This window comes from Ursus maritimus, unplaced genomic scaffold (assembly GCF_017311325.1).
Source record: "Ursus maritimus isolate PB19 unplaced genomic scaffold, ASM1731132v1 scaffold_27, whole genome shotgun sequence".
Taxonomy (NCBI): Eukaryota; Metazoa; Chordata; class Mammalia; order Carnivora; family Ursidae; genus Ursus; species Ursus maritimus.
This window is the reverse complement of record NW_024425230.1, coordinates 37379784-37397602: the sequence shown is the minus strand read 5'-3', so window position 1 is coordinate 37397602 and position 17819 is coordinate 37379784. Positions and strand designations below refer to the sequence as shown.

At 49.4% G+C, this 17819-nt stretch overlaps 1 protein-coding gene across 2 annotated transcripts in view; it reads left to right on the top strand.

Moving 5' to 3' along the window:
* Positions 1 to 17805, top strand: part of SLC24A1 (solute carrier family 24 member 1) — a 29619-nt gene extending 11814 nt beyond the window's left edge. Inside the window, exons 2-8 of one of the 2 annotated variants that reach the window (XM_040643093.1) lie at positions 3239 to 3359; positions 7000 to 7086; positions 8199 to 8290; positions 11327 to 11899; positions 12642 to 12731; positions 13584 to 13750; positions 14753 to 17805. In XM_040643093.1, the coding sequence (XP_040499027.1) occupies positions 3239 to 3359; positions 7000 to 7086; positions 8199 to 8290; positions 11327 to 11899; positions 12642 to 12731; positions 13584 to 13750; positions 14753 to 15002 (1380 nt within the window). In that variant the 3' untranslated portion in view covers positions 15003 to 17805. Of the gene's footprint in view, positions 1 to 3238; positions 3360 to 6999; positions 7087 to 8198; positions 8291 to 11326; positions 11900 to 12641; positions 12732 to 13583; positions 13755 to 14752 lie in introns of those variants that run through there. The other variant, XM_040643092.1, reaches the window with a different exon arrangement.
* Positions 17806 to 17819: the final 14 nt, after the last annotated feature.

The window sequence follows — 17819 nt, the reverse complement described above, 5'->3', positions numbered from 1 at the left end:
CCACAGCCTCCAGTATGCCAGTGAACTCACCGGTGTGTCGGTGTGTCGTGAAAGAGTCAGGGGATTTGTTCAGAAAATCAGCAGTGCTCCCTTCGTAGGCAGATTGGCTGTTTCTGCTCTATTTCATTCATTTGCATATTCATTGTTTCATCCATCCGTTTATTCAATCCATTCAGCAATCTATGTCCAGCATTCAAACCTCCTCCATGCTTCAAAGCTTACTCAAATTCTACCTACTTCTGGAAGCCTTCTTGTCCCTCCCACCTTCTTGTCCCCTTGCACCTTCATCGGTGCTTCTCATGTCTTGAACCACATTCTGCTTTGTCAGTATTGGTTCCAATTTCTTTCTGGACATAGAACCCATGTTCTCAACATCTTTGCGTCCCGACAGCACTAAGCACACTGACCTTAAAACAGCAGGTGCTCAAGAGGTAAGAACTGAATGAATGAGCAAATTGGGTGGTTGGGAGGGTGAGGAGCCCTGGCTCAGGCACCGTTTTCTCTCTTTTCTGAGTTGAAACAGAGACAGGAGTATAGCAAGTCTAGTTCTAGTCCAGCAGTGGGGAGGTGAAGACAGTTACCGAGGGCAGCTCTTAGTGACAGTGCTGCCTGAAGATAGCACTAGAAGCTTTAGGGATAGCTACTCATTCGGCTCCCCCTCAGTGAGCGCTTACTATGGACAAGACACCAGGCTGCAGGTTAGGGGGACAGAGATGACTGTGTCGTAAGTTAAAAAAAAAACCGAGTCTAGCTGGGTAGACAACTCACATAGGTCAATAGTTAAAAAATGATTATTTTTTAAGTTCAAATGATATTATAAAGCAGCAAATGCCAGGTGGAAGGCTAGTGGTCCGGACAATAAGTCCTGTGGGTTCAATGTTTCTTCATCTTAGATTTTTCTAGGGCCGTCTCATTTCCCAGCTGGCTGTCCGGCGGCTTCCCCAGGACATGAGCGCTTACTTGATTGATCTCAGAGCCAGGTTTTGGTAACACAGCATGTGCTCGCCGTTGTTATAGAGCTTTTGAGGAGAGAGGTACCGTAGGGAGCTGGAGTGAGGGTGGGAATAGAAGGGACCGTTCAGGAAAGCTTTATAGAAGAATTCACCTTGAATTTTCTGAAAAACTGGCAGACATGGAAGAAAGGAGAAGACATTTTAAGCAGAGGGAAGAGTCATGAACAAGGGCCCAGGGGTTGGAATGGGTTGGGGACTGTTAGAGGACGGTTCATTCATGCATCACTCAACAAATATTTATCGAACCTTTGCGAAGTGCCCGAGAGTGTTTTTGTGCTGGACACACAGTGGCGAATGAAATAGGCAATCTGCCTTCAAGATGCTAGGGGGGCAGTTAATTTATTTGTATGTTTGTTAACAATGTTGGCAATGTTCGTTAACACACGAGTAAATTGAGGAAAGCGCTATGGAGGAAAAGAACAGGAATCTATAAAAGAGAATGGGACAACACCTTAGCTTCCCAGAGGAAGGCGATGTGTAAATGGAGACCTGAAATATGCGGAGCGAGGGAAGGATGGTGCCAAGCATGGGAGGACGGGCCCCGTGATGAGGGTTTCAGAGTGGGTAAAGAGGATGGTGCGTTTGAGGGACTGAAAGATAGTTACTGGACTGTAGACAGTGGACACATTTGACTGGGCCTACTGCGTGCAGGCAGAAGCCAGACCGTGAAAGGCCAGGCTGGGGTTTGGACAGGCTAAAACATCTTCTGAGAGCAGGTTATCTTTGGGTGTGTTTCTGTGTTCCCATCTGAGAGTTCCCTGGAGAGAGGGAAGTAGGGAGGGAGAGCAAGGGTCTCTCCAAACATCTCGTGACTCCTGTCCCTGTTTGCAGCCAGGCAACGGGTTAGTCGCGGTGGATGGTGGATGAGCCACAGGAAAGCAAGCTAAAGGTGGGTGGCAGGTGGAGTCTGCCCAGTAGGGACACCGCAGGGTCTGGAGGACAGCCATAGACCTGAGGTACTGTGGCCCTGATGCTGGGCATCCTGGGCTGGGTTCAGGCTTGGGAAGCTCCTGGGAGTGCTCCCAGGATGAGCCAGTGAAGGAACCAGCTCCTTTGCCAGAGGGACTGTCCCCTCCAAGGTGGCCTTGGAGGAGGTGCTTGTTTGGGAGCTAAATCCAGAATGTCACTGCTTGCTCTGCCACTAGCTTGCTGTATGAGCTTTTGCATCTGTAAAATGACTGTGGACTAGACGAACTCAAGCCCCAACTTTTAGAATTGATCTAAAATCCTAATTACCTGTGGCTTCAGAATGCTCCAGAAATAAGAGAAACATAGGAGGGGCACTGGGAGCAGGGAAGTCTGAGATTTCTGAAAAACTGTATCTTAGCTGCCTTTGGTCAGTGGAATATTTGGGAAGAATTATGGGAACCTTAGAGAGGAGAGGCTGGGGCTTGAATGAAGTCTTCCTCATCCAAAGAAAATCCTTAGCCCTGTTGTGAAGTACTGTGTTACCACAGCCACTAGATGGCAGAAGAGTTCAGCTCCAGAGGGTTGGGGTTGTTGCGGGGGGGGAAGGGTGGGAACTGAGCAAGTGTTGGTCTGTCATATTCCTTTGTAAATCAGGTGATATTTCTGTGTGTCACACCTGGGTATCTGAGCATATAGGTGTGAGTATGTGTGTGCCTATGAAGGTCTCTTGAGCATGTGTGGGTAGAAAAAAAAAGAACGGAACTGGGAATCAGAAGTCCAGAGTACTGGTTTTGAGACTTTCATTTACTCCCCACGTGACTGTGGATAAGTCACCTAGCCTCGTTCAGTTTTGATTTCCTTTTCTGTAGAAGGGGATCACAGCCTTGCTTATCTGGGCCTGGGGCAATGATAAAGCATGATGATGCTTTTGTGGACCATGAAGTGTGCCCACACAAAGTGGGTCTGTGTGTGTGGTGTGTGGCTGAGTGTGTGTTTCTAGGAGAGTGTGTTTTCAGGGAAGGACAAACCCTAGGTAATGTGTTATGCTTCGTACACATTGTCTGCTCCCTGTTGAGACCTTGGGGAATTACTCAGTATGTAGAATTAGCCAGTCATGGAAGAGTGAGGGGAGGCTGTGAAGGAAAGCTGTGGAACACTCCTGACGGAGGTGAAGGGAGAGCGGAGGCCAGGATAAGGCTGCTGTGCTTTGTTCTGACCTCCAAGGGAGGGGGGCAGGGTTAGTGAGGCCCTCATGTGGCCCCTCCCCTGGCTCGGGCAGGGGCCCACTGAGGCCTGTGCGGCTCTCCCCTGCTCAGCTCCCGGCAGTGCTCCCAGCGGTGCTGACCCGAGGGAACAGCTCGGCCTCTCTGCACAACAGCACCATCCGCAGCACCATCTACCAGCTCATGCTCCACAGCCTGGACCCCCTGGGAGAAGGTAAGCAAGGCCTCCCCACACCTGCATGGTCTCCTGTCCACTCCTTCCCTCCTGCAGCCGGACAAGAACTGGGACCTGAAAACTAGGAGGCAGTGGGTAGGATGAGGGTGGGGTGGGGACTAGAGAGCAGAGGAGAGTTGGGGGTGAAGTCAACAGTCTGGGAGACAGGGCAGAGAGATGGCACACGACTCAACAGGAGAGGGCCCCAAGGAGCTAAGGTCCTTAGGTATCCACATCCCACAACTTCCCTGTCTCCGCGTCCCCTCCTGTAAAAGAGTTCGCCTGTAGTTAGCGAGGCCATGAGGGCCGTGTACCCTGCCCTGGTCTATTTTGGCGTTGCCCTCAGTGACTTCCTACAAAGCCCACCACTCACAAGTCAGCTCCAGTATTGCACAGAATCTCTAGCCAGGCAGCTTGGCCCAGGCTGACTAGCCAGGGCCACTTCTGGGGGTACCTCTTGTAGGGCTCCACAGCCCAGAAGCTCTGAGTGGTACCTGCCTGTGCTCTATGTTGAGCGCTGGAGTCCTACGAAAACTGCTAACCCCCTCTCCAGCCAGGAACTCCAAAGGAGCTGCCAGAATCCCTTCTGGGGATGGTAGGGGTCCAAAGTAAAGTGGGGCCTGGTGTTCAACTTGACAAGTGATGGGACTCTCACCATCTGTCTTACCAAGTCCTGCCTTCTGGCCCCCTTTCTGGAAACTGATTCGTGGGCTGGAAACTGACTCGTGGGCATCAGGAAGCATCCTGACTTACCCTTCTGGTTCAGGGACAAATCCGGAGGGGGGGGTGTTGCTCAGAATTTCCTCAGGCCTGAAGTATTCCCTGCAGATACAGTATTGGGTTGTTGGGTATTTAAAAGGGTATTGGACTGGGAAAAGCAGAGACAAAAACAAGATGATCAAACCTTCTTTTGAAAATCCTCAGGGTGAGCCTTGGCAGACAGGCCACCCCAAGCATTGATGCCCCTGAAGTTTTAAGGGTGGAGTTTGCAGCTACCCAGCAGCCCGTGGGAGATCGGTGCTGGGGGCATACCTGGCCTGGGGCACTGAAGGAAGCTCTGTCTCTGGGTTATGCTTGGCCACTCCTTGTGGAATCACTGACTTTAGCAAAGTCCTGAAGATAAAGATCTTCTCCTGAATGGGACCGCAGGCCCCCTTCCCCGGGCCACTTCCATGACCAGCAGCTGACCTACTTGTCCTAACAGGATTATGTGATGGCCGGGCCAGGCCGAGGTCAGAGGAGATTGATACTAAGTAGGAGATGATCCGCTGCGCTGAGAGCACAGAGGCCATGTGAGGAAACGAGCGCTGGGGAGCCAGTGACAGTCCGCCCCAGGAAGACAAGCGAGCTTGGTACATGGTGGGCACATGTGGCAGCCGCGGAGAGGGCCTCGCGGCAGGTGACCACTGAAACACTGTGGGATGAAGTCCTGCTCAGAGAGGCCGGCTCTGATTCTACACCCTGAGACCTCATCCAGGAGGCGCTGGGACCTTGCAGAGCAGTGATGAAGGCCTTTGTTCCCAACACCTTCCAGATACATGTTTCCATCTGCTGGTTCCAAATGGCTGTCCAGATGTTTCCACCCTTTCCAGGTGTTCCAGCTCTTTCCACAGAGCTGATGTGTGCGGTCTGAATGCTCCCCTACCCTGTGAGAGGGCTTCTCTTCTCCAGGATCCTCTGCCTTTTACAGTGATTTCACTTGGATCTGTGTGTATGCATGAGAGAGAGGGAGGGGGGAACAGCAGGGGGCCCCGAAGCTCACCTGCTTTCCGCAGTGGCCTGGGAGATGAGAGGTTAGGGTGCAAGAGGTGGGGTCAGAAGGAAACGGGGGGCACTTGGTTTTCCTTGCCAGCCCCGCCAGCCCCTCCAGGCCACAGTCAGCAGATGTTCTCCGTGCAGGCACTGGAACCTGGGGAACTCTCCTCGGATAACAGCAGCTCTGCATTGCTCCACAGAAGACTGCGGTGCTCCATCCGTGCCAAGGGGGCACCAAAGTTGTGTGGGTGAAGGAGGCAGTGGCGGGCCGGCTTCCTGACATCTCAGCTATGACACGGACCTACGGGGCTGGCCCACTGGGACACCTCGAAGGGCCTCATGGGCCGGGGGGGGGGGTGCTCTGCAGGATGGAGCTTCTTGCCAGGAGCGGCTGCCACAGAACCAACGCTGACGGTTTAGGAGGAAATTCCAGACCTGTTTCTATCTCTTGCCCATCCTGGACCCAGGCGGCATTTGGTCCTTGCAGCTGCCTGTGTCGCACCTTCTCAGCCTGTCTGTGTCATGAACCAGAGGATCTCCAGGGTCTCTTCTAACTAGAACCCTCTGGAAAGCTGGGCCCCTGCACAGCTGCCTGTGGGTGGGACAGCTGCTCTCAACCACTCTCTTCATCCTTGTGGTAGCTAGTGCTTGTATGGTGCTTTCTAGGCGCCAGGAACTGTTTAAAGCACATTCCTGGATAAATGTATTTATTCCTTTAACAACCCTGTAAGATTTTACAGATGAAGAATCTGAGGTACAGAGAGGTTAAGGAATCCGTGGGCCAGGTCCTTGGCTAGCAAGTGGCGGCACTAGGACGCAAACCCAGGCTCTCTGGGTCCAGAACCCCAGCTAGCAGCACAAGATTTAATGGTCCCAGTTAAAACATTTTTATTTATTTTGTCTCATGGACCCCCACAGCAGCACTCTGTGTGTATCACGAGGTTGCCTTTGTAGAGGGGGACACGGAAGCTTAGAGAGGGTACCCAGGCTTCCCACCTCAGCCAGAGCTCACAGGGGAGAGCCAGGCTGGACTCCAGAAGAGATTCCACGGCACCGCGCTGTTTTATCTCTTGTGCCATTGTCCTCAGCCTCTGCGCCTCTCACCTTGAATTCCACATGTCAAGCACTTTGCACGTTGCCCGCAACATCGTCACATTGAAAGAGATTTCCCCCCTCATTTCTCTTGCTTGGAAATCAAAGCAGCACTATTCTGCACACAGTGCTCTGCGAGCTTCTGGCAAAGTGCGCACACAGGGATGTGGAAGGAGGCCCTGCTCGGGCTCCAGGTACCTGGGGTCAGAAAGGGTGTGGCAGGGAGCTTGGCGGTCAGCTCTTTCCCCTGCTGACCAGAGAAGGAAGTCTCATGAACACGGTCACCAGTAGTGCTCCTGGAGCTATAGCAGAGCTTCTGGTAAGATTCATAAAAAGTGAGCTGCTCAGGACCAAATAGATAATCTAGTTCAAGGATGGCAGAAATTTTGTCCGGTCCCTGCTCATCGCAGACATCACCGATCAGGCCTGGTCCCCTCCTACCAACCTTGGATCAGAATCCTCCTCAATTTAGCGCTCCAACAGCCATCACTTGAACTCATAAAGGAAATAAATCCTATTTGTTGCCTCCGAGTCCAACAATGTCATTTTACCAGAAAGGAAATAGGATTAGAGAGAGGAAGTGATTTGCCTAAGGTCACAGCCAGTTAGTAATGATGCAGGGGATTTAGGGTGAAAGTTTGGGAACTGGGCAGCATGAACAGCCTAGTAGGACCAGCATCCAGACCACAACTCCGGCCGGCCTCGTCCCACCCACTCCAGCTGCCCGGGCTGCTCCGCAGACCAGCCTGACTAAAGGGTCTCAGATAAGATGTGTTCCCTTTCTCATTTGCAGCCCGCCCCTCCAAAGACAAGGAGGAGGAGAGCTTGAGTCAGGAGGCCAAAGCCAAGCCTCACGCTAACGCAGAGAACAAACCAGAAGGTGAGAGGATGGGGAGACCACTGGGTTTCCTCCTGCCACCTTCCTCCCTCCTGTGGGCCAGGGGCTGAGGCATGCTTCTTGGCCTCTCGGAGCCAGCCAGCTGGGGCAATGATCTGGTGCCGCACACCGGCCTCCTGCTTCCAGTGTCCTCCCTTTCTGATGGGGCTGCTGGCCCGAGGGAGACCCTGCATACTCTCCTCTGATGGGCCAGGCCGGGCCAGGCTGTGTGTGTGTGTGTGTGTGTGTGTGTGTGTGTGTGTGTGTATGATTGAAGTCCTGCTTCTTTTTCACTAAATCTCGTCACAGAGGAGACTCTATTGGCTTCTATTTCTTCTTCCTGTCACTTCTACGCAAGGACAGTACTGACAGGGATTGGTCTGAGACCAGCAACCCCAGGAGGGAAGGACACCAGGGGTCCAGTGACACAGAAGTGCGGCATCCCTGTGGCAGCCGGGATGGAGGCAGTGAGAGAGCTTCTGGCCTGTGGGAGCTGCACAGCACACCAGGCCTGCCTAATGCACTCAGCAACCCTAGGAGGGAGGAGAGCAGCAGCCATTTTCCCCTTTCTACAGACAAGGAAACCCCAGCTGAGAGGTCACATGACTTACCTAAAGCCACAGAGCTGAGGAGAGGGCCTCTTCCTAAACCCGGCTCTCCAGAATTTCTGAGTCTCCCTTCCCTGCAATACTATTCCAAGGCTTCCAAGTTGCTGCCTTTGAAGTCACCAGGATCCTTTCCATGTAGGGGGAAAGGGGAAGGGTCAGACCTTGAGGGCTGGGAGCTGGGGCTTTGCTGTCTCTCTAGTCTCTGTTGCCCAAGCCGTTCACAGGATCCTTGGCCACACTGGTCAGGATGAAATGCTTGTGAATACAGGGCGAGAAAGGATGGCCACCTTCTAGCTGACCTCTTATCTGCAGCTGTCTCTGTGGGTGGGGCAATAACAGTTCATATCACATCACGTTGCTTTTCCTATTGACAAGAAATTCCACAGACTTTCTGAGATGCTGAGATGGACAGGTGCAATAGCCCCAGAGCCCCTCACACGAGCCTCTGGCAGCCGCCCTCAGAACCTGGCACACGTTTCTGACCTATTCCATGTTTATCCTTCAAAGAGGAGGAGCCAGCCGAGCTTCCTGCGGTCACAGCCTCGCCAGCCCCCGCTTCGGATGTCAAGGGAGATCAGGAGAAGGATCCCGGCGGTCAGGTAGGCTCAAGCCTCTTCCCAGGTGGGGGAATTCAAGAGGCCCAGGGAAGGACTTGCTGGCCCCAAATCCTTCCTTCTTGAAGGTCTGAAATGCTATTTGAGGTTCATTCCTCTGAGGTAAGCATGGCCCTTTCTGTGAAGATCACGTACCTCATGGGGGCAGTTAATTCACATTAACACCTCAGGATGAGGGAGAGACTGTATGTGAGAATGTGTTGCCAACTGTCACATGCTGTAAGAGCCTAGGAGTAATTGTCAGGGGGTCTGCCAGAAGCTAGGGGGCAGTAAGACATGCAGCGGGGAGGGTTGCTGGATACACACCTTTGGAACCCTCTGAGGTTTGCCTACAGGGCTTCCAGAGTCCTGCCGCCACTGTCTTTAAGGCCACACAGCCTCTTCTTCCACCACGCTCCTTGGACTCATCTCCATGCTTTTCTATCTCTAGGCCTTGGTTTCCTCCCCCCTCAGGATACCTTTTCCTTTCCACCTTCATGTCCCTCTCACCCACCTCTCCAGCCACTGTGCATGTCTCCGTGGCCATCAAGCTTCCCTGACCCCCCCCCCGCCGTCTGATGAATGAAGGCCCATCGTAGTTGGCCCCTGTCTCAGGGCTCCTATCACTGCCTTCCCCATGCTCTATCCAGGGTCTCTCTTAGTTCTCCTGCTAGGTGGTAAGGTTCCCGAGGGCAGGATGCACGTCTGAGCTGTCTGTCTCTCCCACAGAGAGAGACGTACTGCCTGGTGCAACCAGCTGTGCTCAGTAAGGGCTGAGAAGGACACTAAATAAGCACTTAGTTTACAAGTTCCATCCCTGCTTTTTTCTGTTTGACACCCGGAAACAGTCAGTTATATCACATCCTTAAGCCCGCAAGTTCGGGTTTAGTGTCTAAGACATCTTGATGGTATTGAGTGTCCCGAGTAGACCCGTTACAGTCAGCTCAGGTGGAAGGGACTAACAGGACACATCTCCTGGAAACCCAGGGCAAAATCAGTCTCACAAAGAACTGCACCTAGGCCTGAGCAGACATCTGTGACTCTCGTGGCTTCTCACTCTCCGTCGTGCTCTCCCTCAGGTCCCCTTCTCTGCATCATGCTTTATCGCTCAGCTTCCCTGGCAGCCTGGCTTCGTTTGCTTTCTTACGGACACACACAACTCTAAACCCCCACCCGGCGCCTCCAGTCCACAGGGGGATCAACCAAGGACTGGCTCCCCATCTCAGAAGAGAGAGGATCTTTTCAGACCAGGTCCCAGGTCAGGGATCCAGTCTGTGTCCGATCTGCTGGGGCAGGGAGTGGGGGGGTGCTTTGACTCCAACGTGGAAAAAAAAAGAGCCACCCGTTCAGAGGGTGTTACGGGTGACAGTTCTCAGAGACAAGGGTGTAGGCTGGGCAGACACTCCCATACCTATGGATTTAAATGACTTGTCGTCTCCTCCAGGAGACTTCTCTCCTGATAGGGGTGGGGGAGGGACGGCAGGAATTATTTCAGATTAAAATCTTCTCGTTGTTCATTTCCAATTCAAAGCACAGGCCTCATGAATATTAATATTTGACTACTTCATCAGGGGTTTCACAACTCGGGTTGCATGTTAGAATAATTTGAGGAACTTTAAAAAAATGCCCAGACCTCACCCTCCACCAATTAAGTTAGAGTATCTGGGGTGGGTCCTTGGGCATGAATGTTGTTAAAGCCTCTGGGTGATTTTAACATGCAGTGGAGTTGAGACTCACTGAGCATTCCTTGGAGGTTGGCTATGTCATGAAATTTGTTAGAGATGACATACTCCATGGGCACACAGCCCAGGTCATTTGCTCAAGAGACTGGCCAGGCATGTTGTTATAGGGTAGTTGGCTACCTAATCTGTGGACACTCAGAATTAGCGGCTTTTAGATTACCTATGGAGTCAGTCCCTGGTGCCCAAACGCTGGTCTGCAAGCAGGTGTATTTGGAGCACTTGTGAGCACGCTAGAATAGATTCCTGGCTTCTCGTCACAGAGATTCTAATTCAGTTGGTCCAGGTGGGGCTCGGACATCTGAATTTCTTTGATTTTATGAATTTATTCTGCAAATCTGTATTTCTACTAAGCTCCCCAAGCGACCCAGCTTTGAGGACCAAAGATCTCACTCAGCCTTGGCAATTGCAAAGCAGGGTAGCTTGGTGGGTAAGAGGCTGAGAGTTGGACTATCCATATTACAAAGCCCAACTTTATCGCTTACTAACTGTGTGGACCACGGCAAGTTATTTAACCACTCTGTTCCCTAGTTTCTCCATCTGTTAGATGGGTTTAATTCTGTCTATATCATAAATTAATTGACTCATGAAACACACTAAGTGCTATGATTATTTAAGCCACTTACCATAGTGCCTGGAACATAAAACCCCCCAGAAAGTAGGTATTATCATCATCATTTTATATATATAAGGCAATATGACAATTTAGGAGTTTTAGTAGCCTCACCAATGTAACCACTGAAAGATACACCATATTAGGCAACATTAATGGAAGCAGGCATCTAAGAAAGGGAGGTGATAGTCCTATTCCATTCTGTGTGGTGTTCTGTGTTCAGTTTTCAAAGCTCCCTCATGGGGTGTAAACTTAGAGTAAGTTCACCAAAGTGGGGAGGAGGCTCAAGGCCGCAGCGTGGAAAGATGAAAGGATCTGGGAACCTCTAACTCAGGGGAAAAAGCTGTGTTGTGGAAGAGTGATTAGCTTTGTTCTGTGTGGCTCCAAAGAGCCAACCCATACGCAGGGGATAGAACCTTGTTATAAACATGGACTTTAATCAGAGTGGTCAAGATGTAGAAGCCACCTGAGGTGGTGAGTTTTCCATCCCTGAAAATGACCAAATAAAGACAGAACCACCACCAGGTGGGAATGTTGGGAAGGGAATTTTGCTGAATGACTGCACTAGTGTTCTCATCATACTCAAGTTTTTAGATCCGTTCTGTGAACAACACCACAAGTGGGGAAAAACTGGGAAGGAAAACAAGCAGGGCAGTTATTACACACTAATCTGTTGGCTTCGGATTGCAGGAAGGAGACGTGGCTGGAGCTGAGAGCGCAGGTGAAGTGATAGGTGAAGAGGCTGAAGCTCCTGGTAGAGGTGAGAATGGACCACAAGGTGGAGGTGAAACTCAACTGGAAGGTGAAGGTGAAATCGAAGCAGAAGGAGCAGGTGAACCTGAAGGTGACATCGAAGAAGGAAAAGGCGCCAATGAATGTGACGGTGAAGGTGAACTCCAGGCAGAGAGAAAAGTAACTGATGAAGGTGGAGGTGAACTCCAAGCAGAAGATGGTGAAACGAAAGCTGATGAGGGTGAAAATGAAGAGCAGGAACTCAATGCTGAAAGTCAAGGTGAAGCCAAAAGTGATGAGAAAGGTAGAGATGGTGAAGGGGGAGGCGAAGGAGGTGGAAGTGAAGATGAAGAGGAGGAAGAAGAGGAGGAGGAGGAGGACGAGGAGGACGAGGAGGAGGAAGAAGAGGAGGGAAATGAGGAGCCTTTGTCCCTGGAGTGGCCCGAGACCAGGCAGAAGCAGGCCATTTACCTGTTCCTCCTGCCCATTGTGTTCCCGCTGTGGCTCACGGTGCCCGACGTCCGGAGGCTGGTGAGTTCGCCCAGCTGCACCCCAGGGAGTCTGTGGAGTCTCTAGGCACTCTTGCACAGGAGCTGAGAGGACGGGGCAAACTGGCTTGGCAGGGCTCAACCACAGAGAGGATCCGGGAGGTACCTTGCAGCTCCAGATGGGACCACGTGCCTAGGGGAACGTACTGGTAGGCTTGGGAGGCCCTAAAGTGTGCTTATTTCCATCACTGTAAGTATGTGAACTAGTACCTCAACTCCTATTGTCAGCTTCTTGATTTTAATATGGGAATAATGCCAAGCTCCCCTCCTCCCTGCCATATGTCACAGAGATAGTCTGAAAACTTAGGGGGACAGTACTATTTCTACCCAGCATTCTCATTTATAGGGGAAGCTCTGACTGACATGCTCTGCCCAAAGCTACCCGTACTCTCCCTCGAGGTCGGGAGGTGCGCAGAGCAGCAGGAGCTCGTAGATCCCACAGCAAACACCTAGACCGGTCTGCTTCCAGGGCAAGCAGGTAGTTCTCTTCAGTTTGGTGGCTGCTGAATGCCCTGCTGGCTGGACTCCCTGTGGGCCGCCAGCTCCTTCCTTCCCCAGCCATCTCAGGGTCCTCACTGGAGATCCAGATCTCAGCTGACCCAGCTCCAGACCCTCTCCATCACTCCTTCAGCAGATCCTGTCACTGATTCTGGGGCTCCCTTGGAAGGGTCAAAGACCTTTAGCCTCTACAACTTATTTATCTTCCTTTTCAAACTTGCAAACAGGAGTCTAAGAAGTTTTTTGTTTTCACCTTTCTGGGATCCATCGTGTGGATAGCCATGTTCTCATACCTCATGGTATGGTGGGCTCACCAGGTGAGTGAACTGAATCCTGCATTAGTGGGTCCAAGGACACTTTTTTCCCCTTCAGGGTGAAAGTCCAGTACCCAGGCAGTGGTGAGGCCCAAGTGAATTTGTAGCTTCTACATTGTTTGTAAAGGCTCAAAAGCTGACTTTTTATTCCGGTGAGTGTAGTATTTTCAAGTGTGGGTCTTGTCTTACAGTCACGCTGCAGTCTGACATAGAAGGCCCTTCACTGTCTGACCCAGCTGACCATTGCTTACTAGTCTTATTCCGAGCTTTCTCTGTCGTGCATGCCCCGCTCCCTTCTACCTGGTGACGTTGTGCACACTCGTGAGAGCAAGCTCAGTTTTGCCTTCTCTTGGGCATCTAGTCAGTATTCCTCTCTGAGTGCGCATGGCTTTTCTGTCCTACCTGGGATTGCTGGTTACAAGCTCTTCTCTTTCGCTAGGCTGGGAGTAGGGTCAGTGTTGTGGTGCTCATACTTCTGTCTCTGGCCTCTAACTTAGTTCCTGGCACATAGCAGGTGTCCATGGCTCTGGAAATGGACACATGACATGAACAAATCTTTGGAGGGGCGGTTCTTGTGGGAGGGTGGAGGTGTTGTAGTTGGAATGACAGTGAGAGGTGGTATTAAAGATAGACTTGTAGTCCAATTTAGACAAGAGCTGCGTCATTCCCGGAAGCCTGGAGCAGGGGCCCTGCTCTTTCTCTGTGTGGCCCATCTCTCCCAGGCTAAAGGAGTGTGCTGAGCTCTGTGGAAAGGGGCTGGGAGGGCACAAACTAGCATGTGGTTGGTGCTTTGAAGAGCCTCAGATTTTCCCCTTGCTGTTGCCATGGCTTCTTATCACTATAACTTTTTACCAGGTTGGTGAAACAGTAGGGGTTTCTGAAGAGATAATGGGTTTGACGATCCTAGCAGCGGGCACATCCATTCCTGACCTCATCACCAGTGTGATTGTCGCTCGGAAAGGCCTGGGAGACATGGCTGTGTCAAGTTCTGTGGGCAGTAACATATTTGATATCACCGTGGGGTGAGTGGCAAAGTTGCTTTCCAAGGCATATCAAGTATGACTGGAAAACACTGTGTTGGCTTGGTTCCCTGTTTTCTGCTGTATTATGTATTCATGGAATAAAAGGGCATTTATATTATTAGTGGCTACAAGGCAGCAAAGTGTCCTCCCTTCATTCATCACAGCCAGATGGGATAATAGGACAAAAATGCTGCCTGAAATGTAACCGAGTAGAAAATATAGATGAGTTGAAAAACAAAGTCCATCAACTTCATTACCAAATACAGTCAAATGCTCTGCTCGCTGACCTCCAAGGTGGTGGAAGTGGGGTTGGAAGGAGCAGTGACTCAGTCTCGTTTCCTGATATTTCTGCTCCTTTGCATTTGGGCTCCTGCCAGCTCAGAGGCTCTAAAAGCATTTCATCTAAACAAGCAAATGCAGCCTCCTCCCATACCCATTCTCTTAGCCCTCCTTCCAACTCGTCAGAGCAGAACCCCTGGGCAATTTTCATTTCCGCAGGCATAGCCTGGATTTGGGTGGCGGCTTTGGTTTCTTTAATTTGAATTTGTGTCTCTGTGTGTATGGGGCGGGCGGTGAAGCATGGAGAGCCCTGAGCATTGAAGGACTTAATGCGTGTTTGCTTGAGATAGGACTTATCATAAAAATTGTGAGATTAAAGAGTCAAACATCAACCCATTTGGGTTCCTCATACGTACTTCACGAATTACAGAGAAAAAAAAACCCCACTTGGACTCAGAAATTTTCCGTTTTAATCTAGGGTCTTCATTAGCCGGGAGTCCTTGGGCATGTAATTTCAACTTCCCTGAATTTAAGTTTCCTCATCTGTGAAATGGTGCTCATATTTTCTGTTCTATTTCATAGGCTTTGTGTGTGTTTGTGTGTGTGGAAAATAAGTGCTTTGTAAATTGTAAAATACTGTTTACGCACGTGGGATTATCATATGTATGGAGGACTATTGTATTACAAATCAAGAATATTCATAGTGTTTCTTCGATCTTGCAGCCTGCCTGTCCCTTGGTTGCTCTTCTCTCTCATCAACGGATTACAGCCTGTGCCAGTCAGCAGCAATGGCTTGTTTTGTGCAATCGTTTTGCTTTTTCTCATGCTCTTGTTTGTGATCTCCTCAATTGCATCGTGCAAATGGAGAATGAACAAGATCCTGGGCTTCACAATGTTCCTCCTTTACTTTGTATTCCTGATAATCAGCGTGATGTTAGAAGATCGAATCATTTCCTGTCCTGTATCTGTCTGAGTCAGAGTCACTGTTGCTCACAATGGACATGGATCAGAAAACCATGCCAGAAGCTACCGTACTTCTTGTTACATTGACGACAGAATGAACATGGCCCAGGAGAGTGACCGGAGTGGCCAAGAGCCTCCGATGGCAATGTCATCTGGGACTGAACTTTATCCTTGGAAACACCTGCAGCTCGTTGTGGATTAAGACTCTCACCTCTGGAGCGATGGTGTTCCCACCCCTGACTGATGTCGGCAGCCATCCTGAGGAGGCCAGGAGAAGGACCTCTGGAAGCCGGAGGGTTTTCTGAATGAGAGAGAACTTGGGGGTGAGGGCTGGAACAGTCACAACAGCAGCTAGGCAAGCTCCCATGCTCACGGTCCCTGCTCACTCCTGAAGGGCTGCTGATCCAAAGATGCAGGTGTGGTCTGCGCCGCACCCCCGGCCCCTGGCCCAAGCACATGCTGTAATTTGCCGTCCCCTCTTTTTCTGTTTAAAACATGAGGTTTTTTGTTTTTGTTTTTTTAAATCAGGTTTACAGGTCCAGTTATTGGTGGGTTTATGGAACTAAGACTATAGGGAAAAAAGTGTAAGAGGAATCAATTATCATTACACATCATAGTCTGGTAGAATGTATGCCAGTATTTTAGAGTTTAAAAGGACTACCTTAGCTCTTATAGCTGCATTTCTGAAAACTGAAATTAAAATAAATAGCCCAAGAAATTAAAATTTGTACATTGCCCTTGAATTGGAAGTGGGGGAGATATTAGGGAAGGAAAACTACTCTAAGGGCTATTTAAACATATGTACTTACTAGAAATTCCGAGTTTGTATTGTCTCTGCCAAGTGGTCACCTGGAGGGATTAGACGCTCATACAAAGCTGTTCTGACTTTGCTCCTCGGGTGTATTCTCGCCTAACAGGGACAGCTGCTACTAGTAAGAAAAGGAGTCATTTTCAAAAGAGTCCAAAATCAGTAGAGCCAAGTCTGGCTTATAAAGTAGGAGATCCAGTGGGGTAATGCTATTTTTGTGTGTCAACCCAGAGAGGATTATAAAGCAAGAAGACTGATTTCCTGTGTGGCTTACGAGTGGATCTCCAAGGCAGTTTACAAAGGAGAAATCCCCAAAATGCTTAACATGATGACAACATGGTGACATAGTAGTACTGCTTCCAATAGTTAGAGGACTTTTGTGTTTTTAAAAATTGTGTGGTTATTTAAACATTGCATGTGGAATTTGAAGTGCTTGTGTATTAAATACCACTGCTTGCTTTTACATAGCACTGAGTTAAGGGACACATAGAAATGGAACAGTGCTATGTCCCTGGTTTCAGAGCAGAAGGAGCTCAGGTGACTGTAGATTATGATGGTAAATATGGCTTTAATTATGAACACACGAGGATTCATTGAAGACTAGAAGATAGCAGGACAGATGTGATGTAAAAAAAAAATCAAATCAAACATTTTGGTGTTGAAGGGCTATATTCAAAATATTTCAGTCCATAATCCATCTCTTAAGATGGGCTGATTAATTAATTAATGGCCTCCCTGCCCCAGGATTCACATTCTTTGGAAATGACTTTTATTAAATTTCAATAAATTGCGAGTCCCAATAGTATTTTGTTTTGCAAACATGGATGAGTTCATCTTTATCTTTAGGTCACTTGGTCAGAATGCTCAAGAAGAAGACCGTGGAAACATAGTCATTCCATATTCTTAGTTATCCTCATGGCTGCTGCTGCATTGCCCGCTCTTGGCATGGCCCAAGAACAGGAGGACAGAACGAGACAGAAGGGCGATCCCAATGCCGAACTCTGTGTATCTGCAGTCAATTCCAGCTAGCCTCAGGAACGCCACCTGATAGCCTGGGATCCGATGCTTTTCCCCAGAATGACTGATGAGGAGTACTGGACAGTGAAACATTTTGTTACGAGAAAGTCAAACCTAATGATCTAACATCCCATTCCCGATCAGATTGCTGGATGTCCGGCACTTCGCTTTGCTTAGAGAGGAAGATCTGATCACATCACACTAGGATAGAAAGGGTCAAGTGAAATGAAAACTGGGTCTTGATGGATGAATAAGAAGTCACTGGGGTGGGAGGGAGAACGGAGACTTCAAGGAGATGGGAGAACGGAGACTTCAAGGAGATGGAAAACTTAGTAATTTTTAAAACATCAATTTGTTATGCTTGGAAATGAAATTTTTATGTTTATAAATCTATAATTTATTAAAATTATACTGTTGTAGGGTGAAGGATCATCTTAAAATGTCAAGATAATGGTGAGATGGTTCTCTCATTTGATAGGCAAAGTGACCTATCTAGTCACACGGGACAAATCCCAGGTCACTCATTCAGCCTCAGGATGCATGAAGTGTCCCACTGGGGCATCTCAGTTGGAGGACAGTGGCTGCACAGGTGATGCTTTCATCCCTCTGCATTTCCTTGATGACCCTGGTGACAAATTTGGGCCGAATTTCTAAAAATGTGAACCTCTCCCTGATTTAATGGGTTGAAGTTCTATACAGAGCTAAAGGGAAAAAAAAAAAAAGATTCCTTCCAAATTTTTGAAAAATGGTGCTCTGTTTAAATGTTTACATGGTAAGATGGTTGCTTCTGCCAATCGATGTAAAGATGCTTTTGTCAAATTTATAGGCTTGGCCTTTTATGACACTGCTTATATCTTAATTATCAATTATTTAAAGATTGAGTGCCAAAGGAGGCGGGAACCGGAATTTAGTATTTAGGGCACAGCCTGGTAGATACACTTGAAGAACTGGCTGGCCTTCCTTGCCAAAGAATCCCCTTGGGGTCTAATTTTTTTTTTTTTT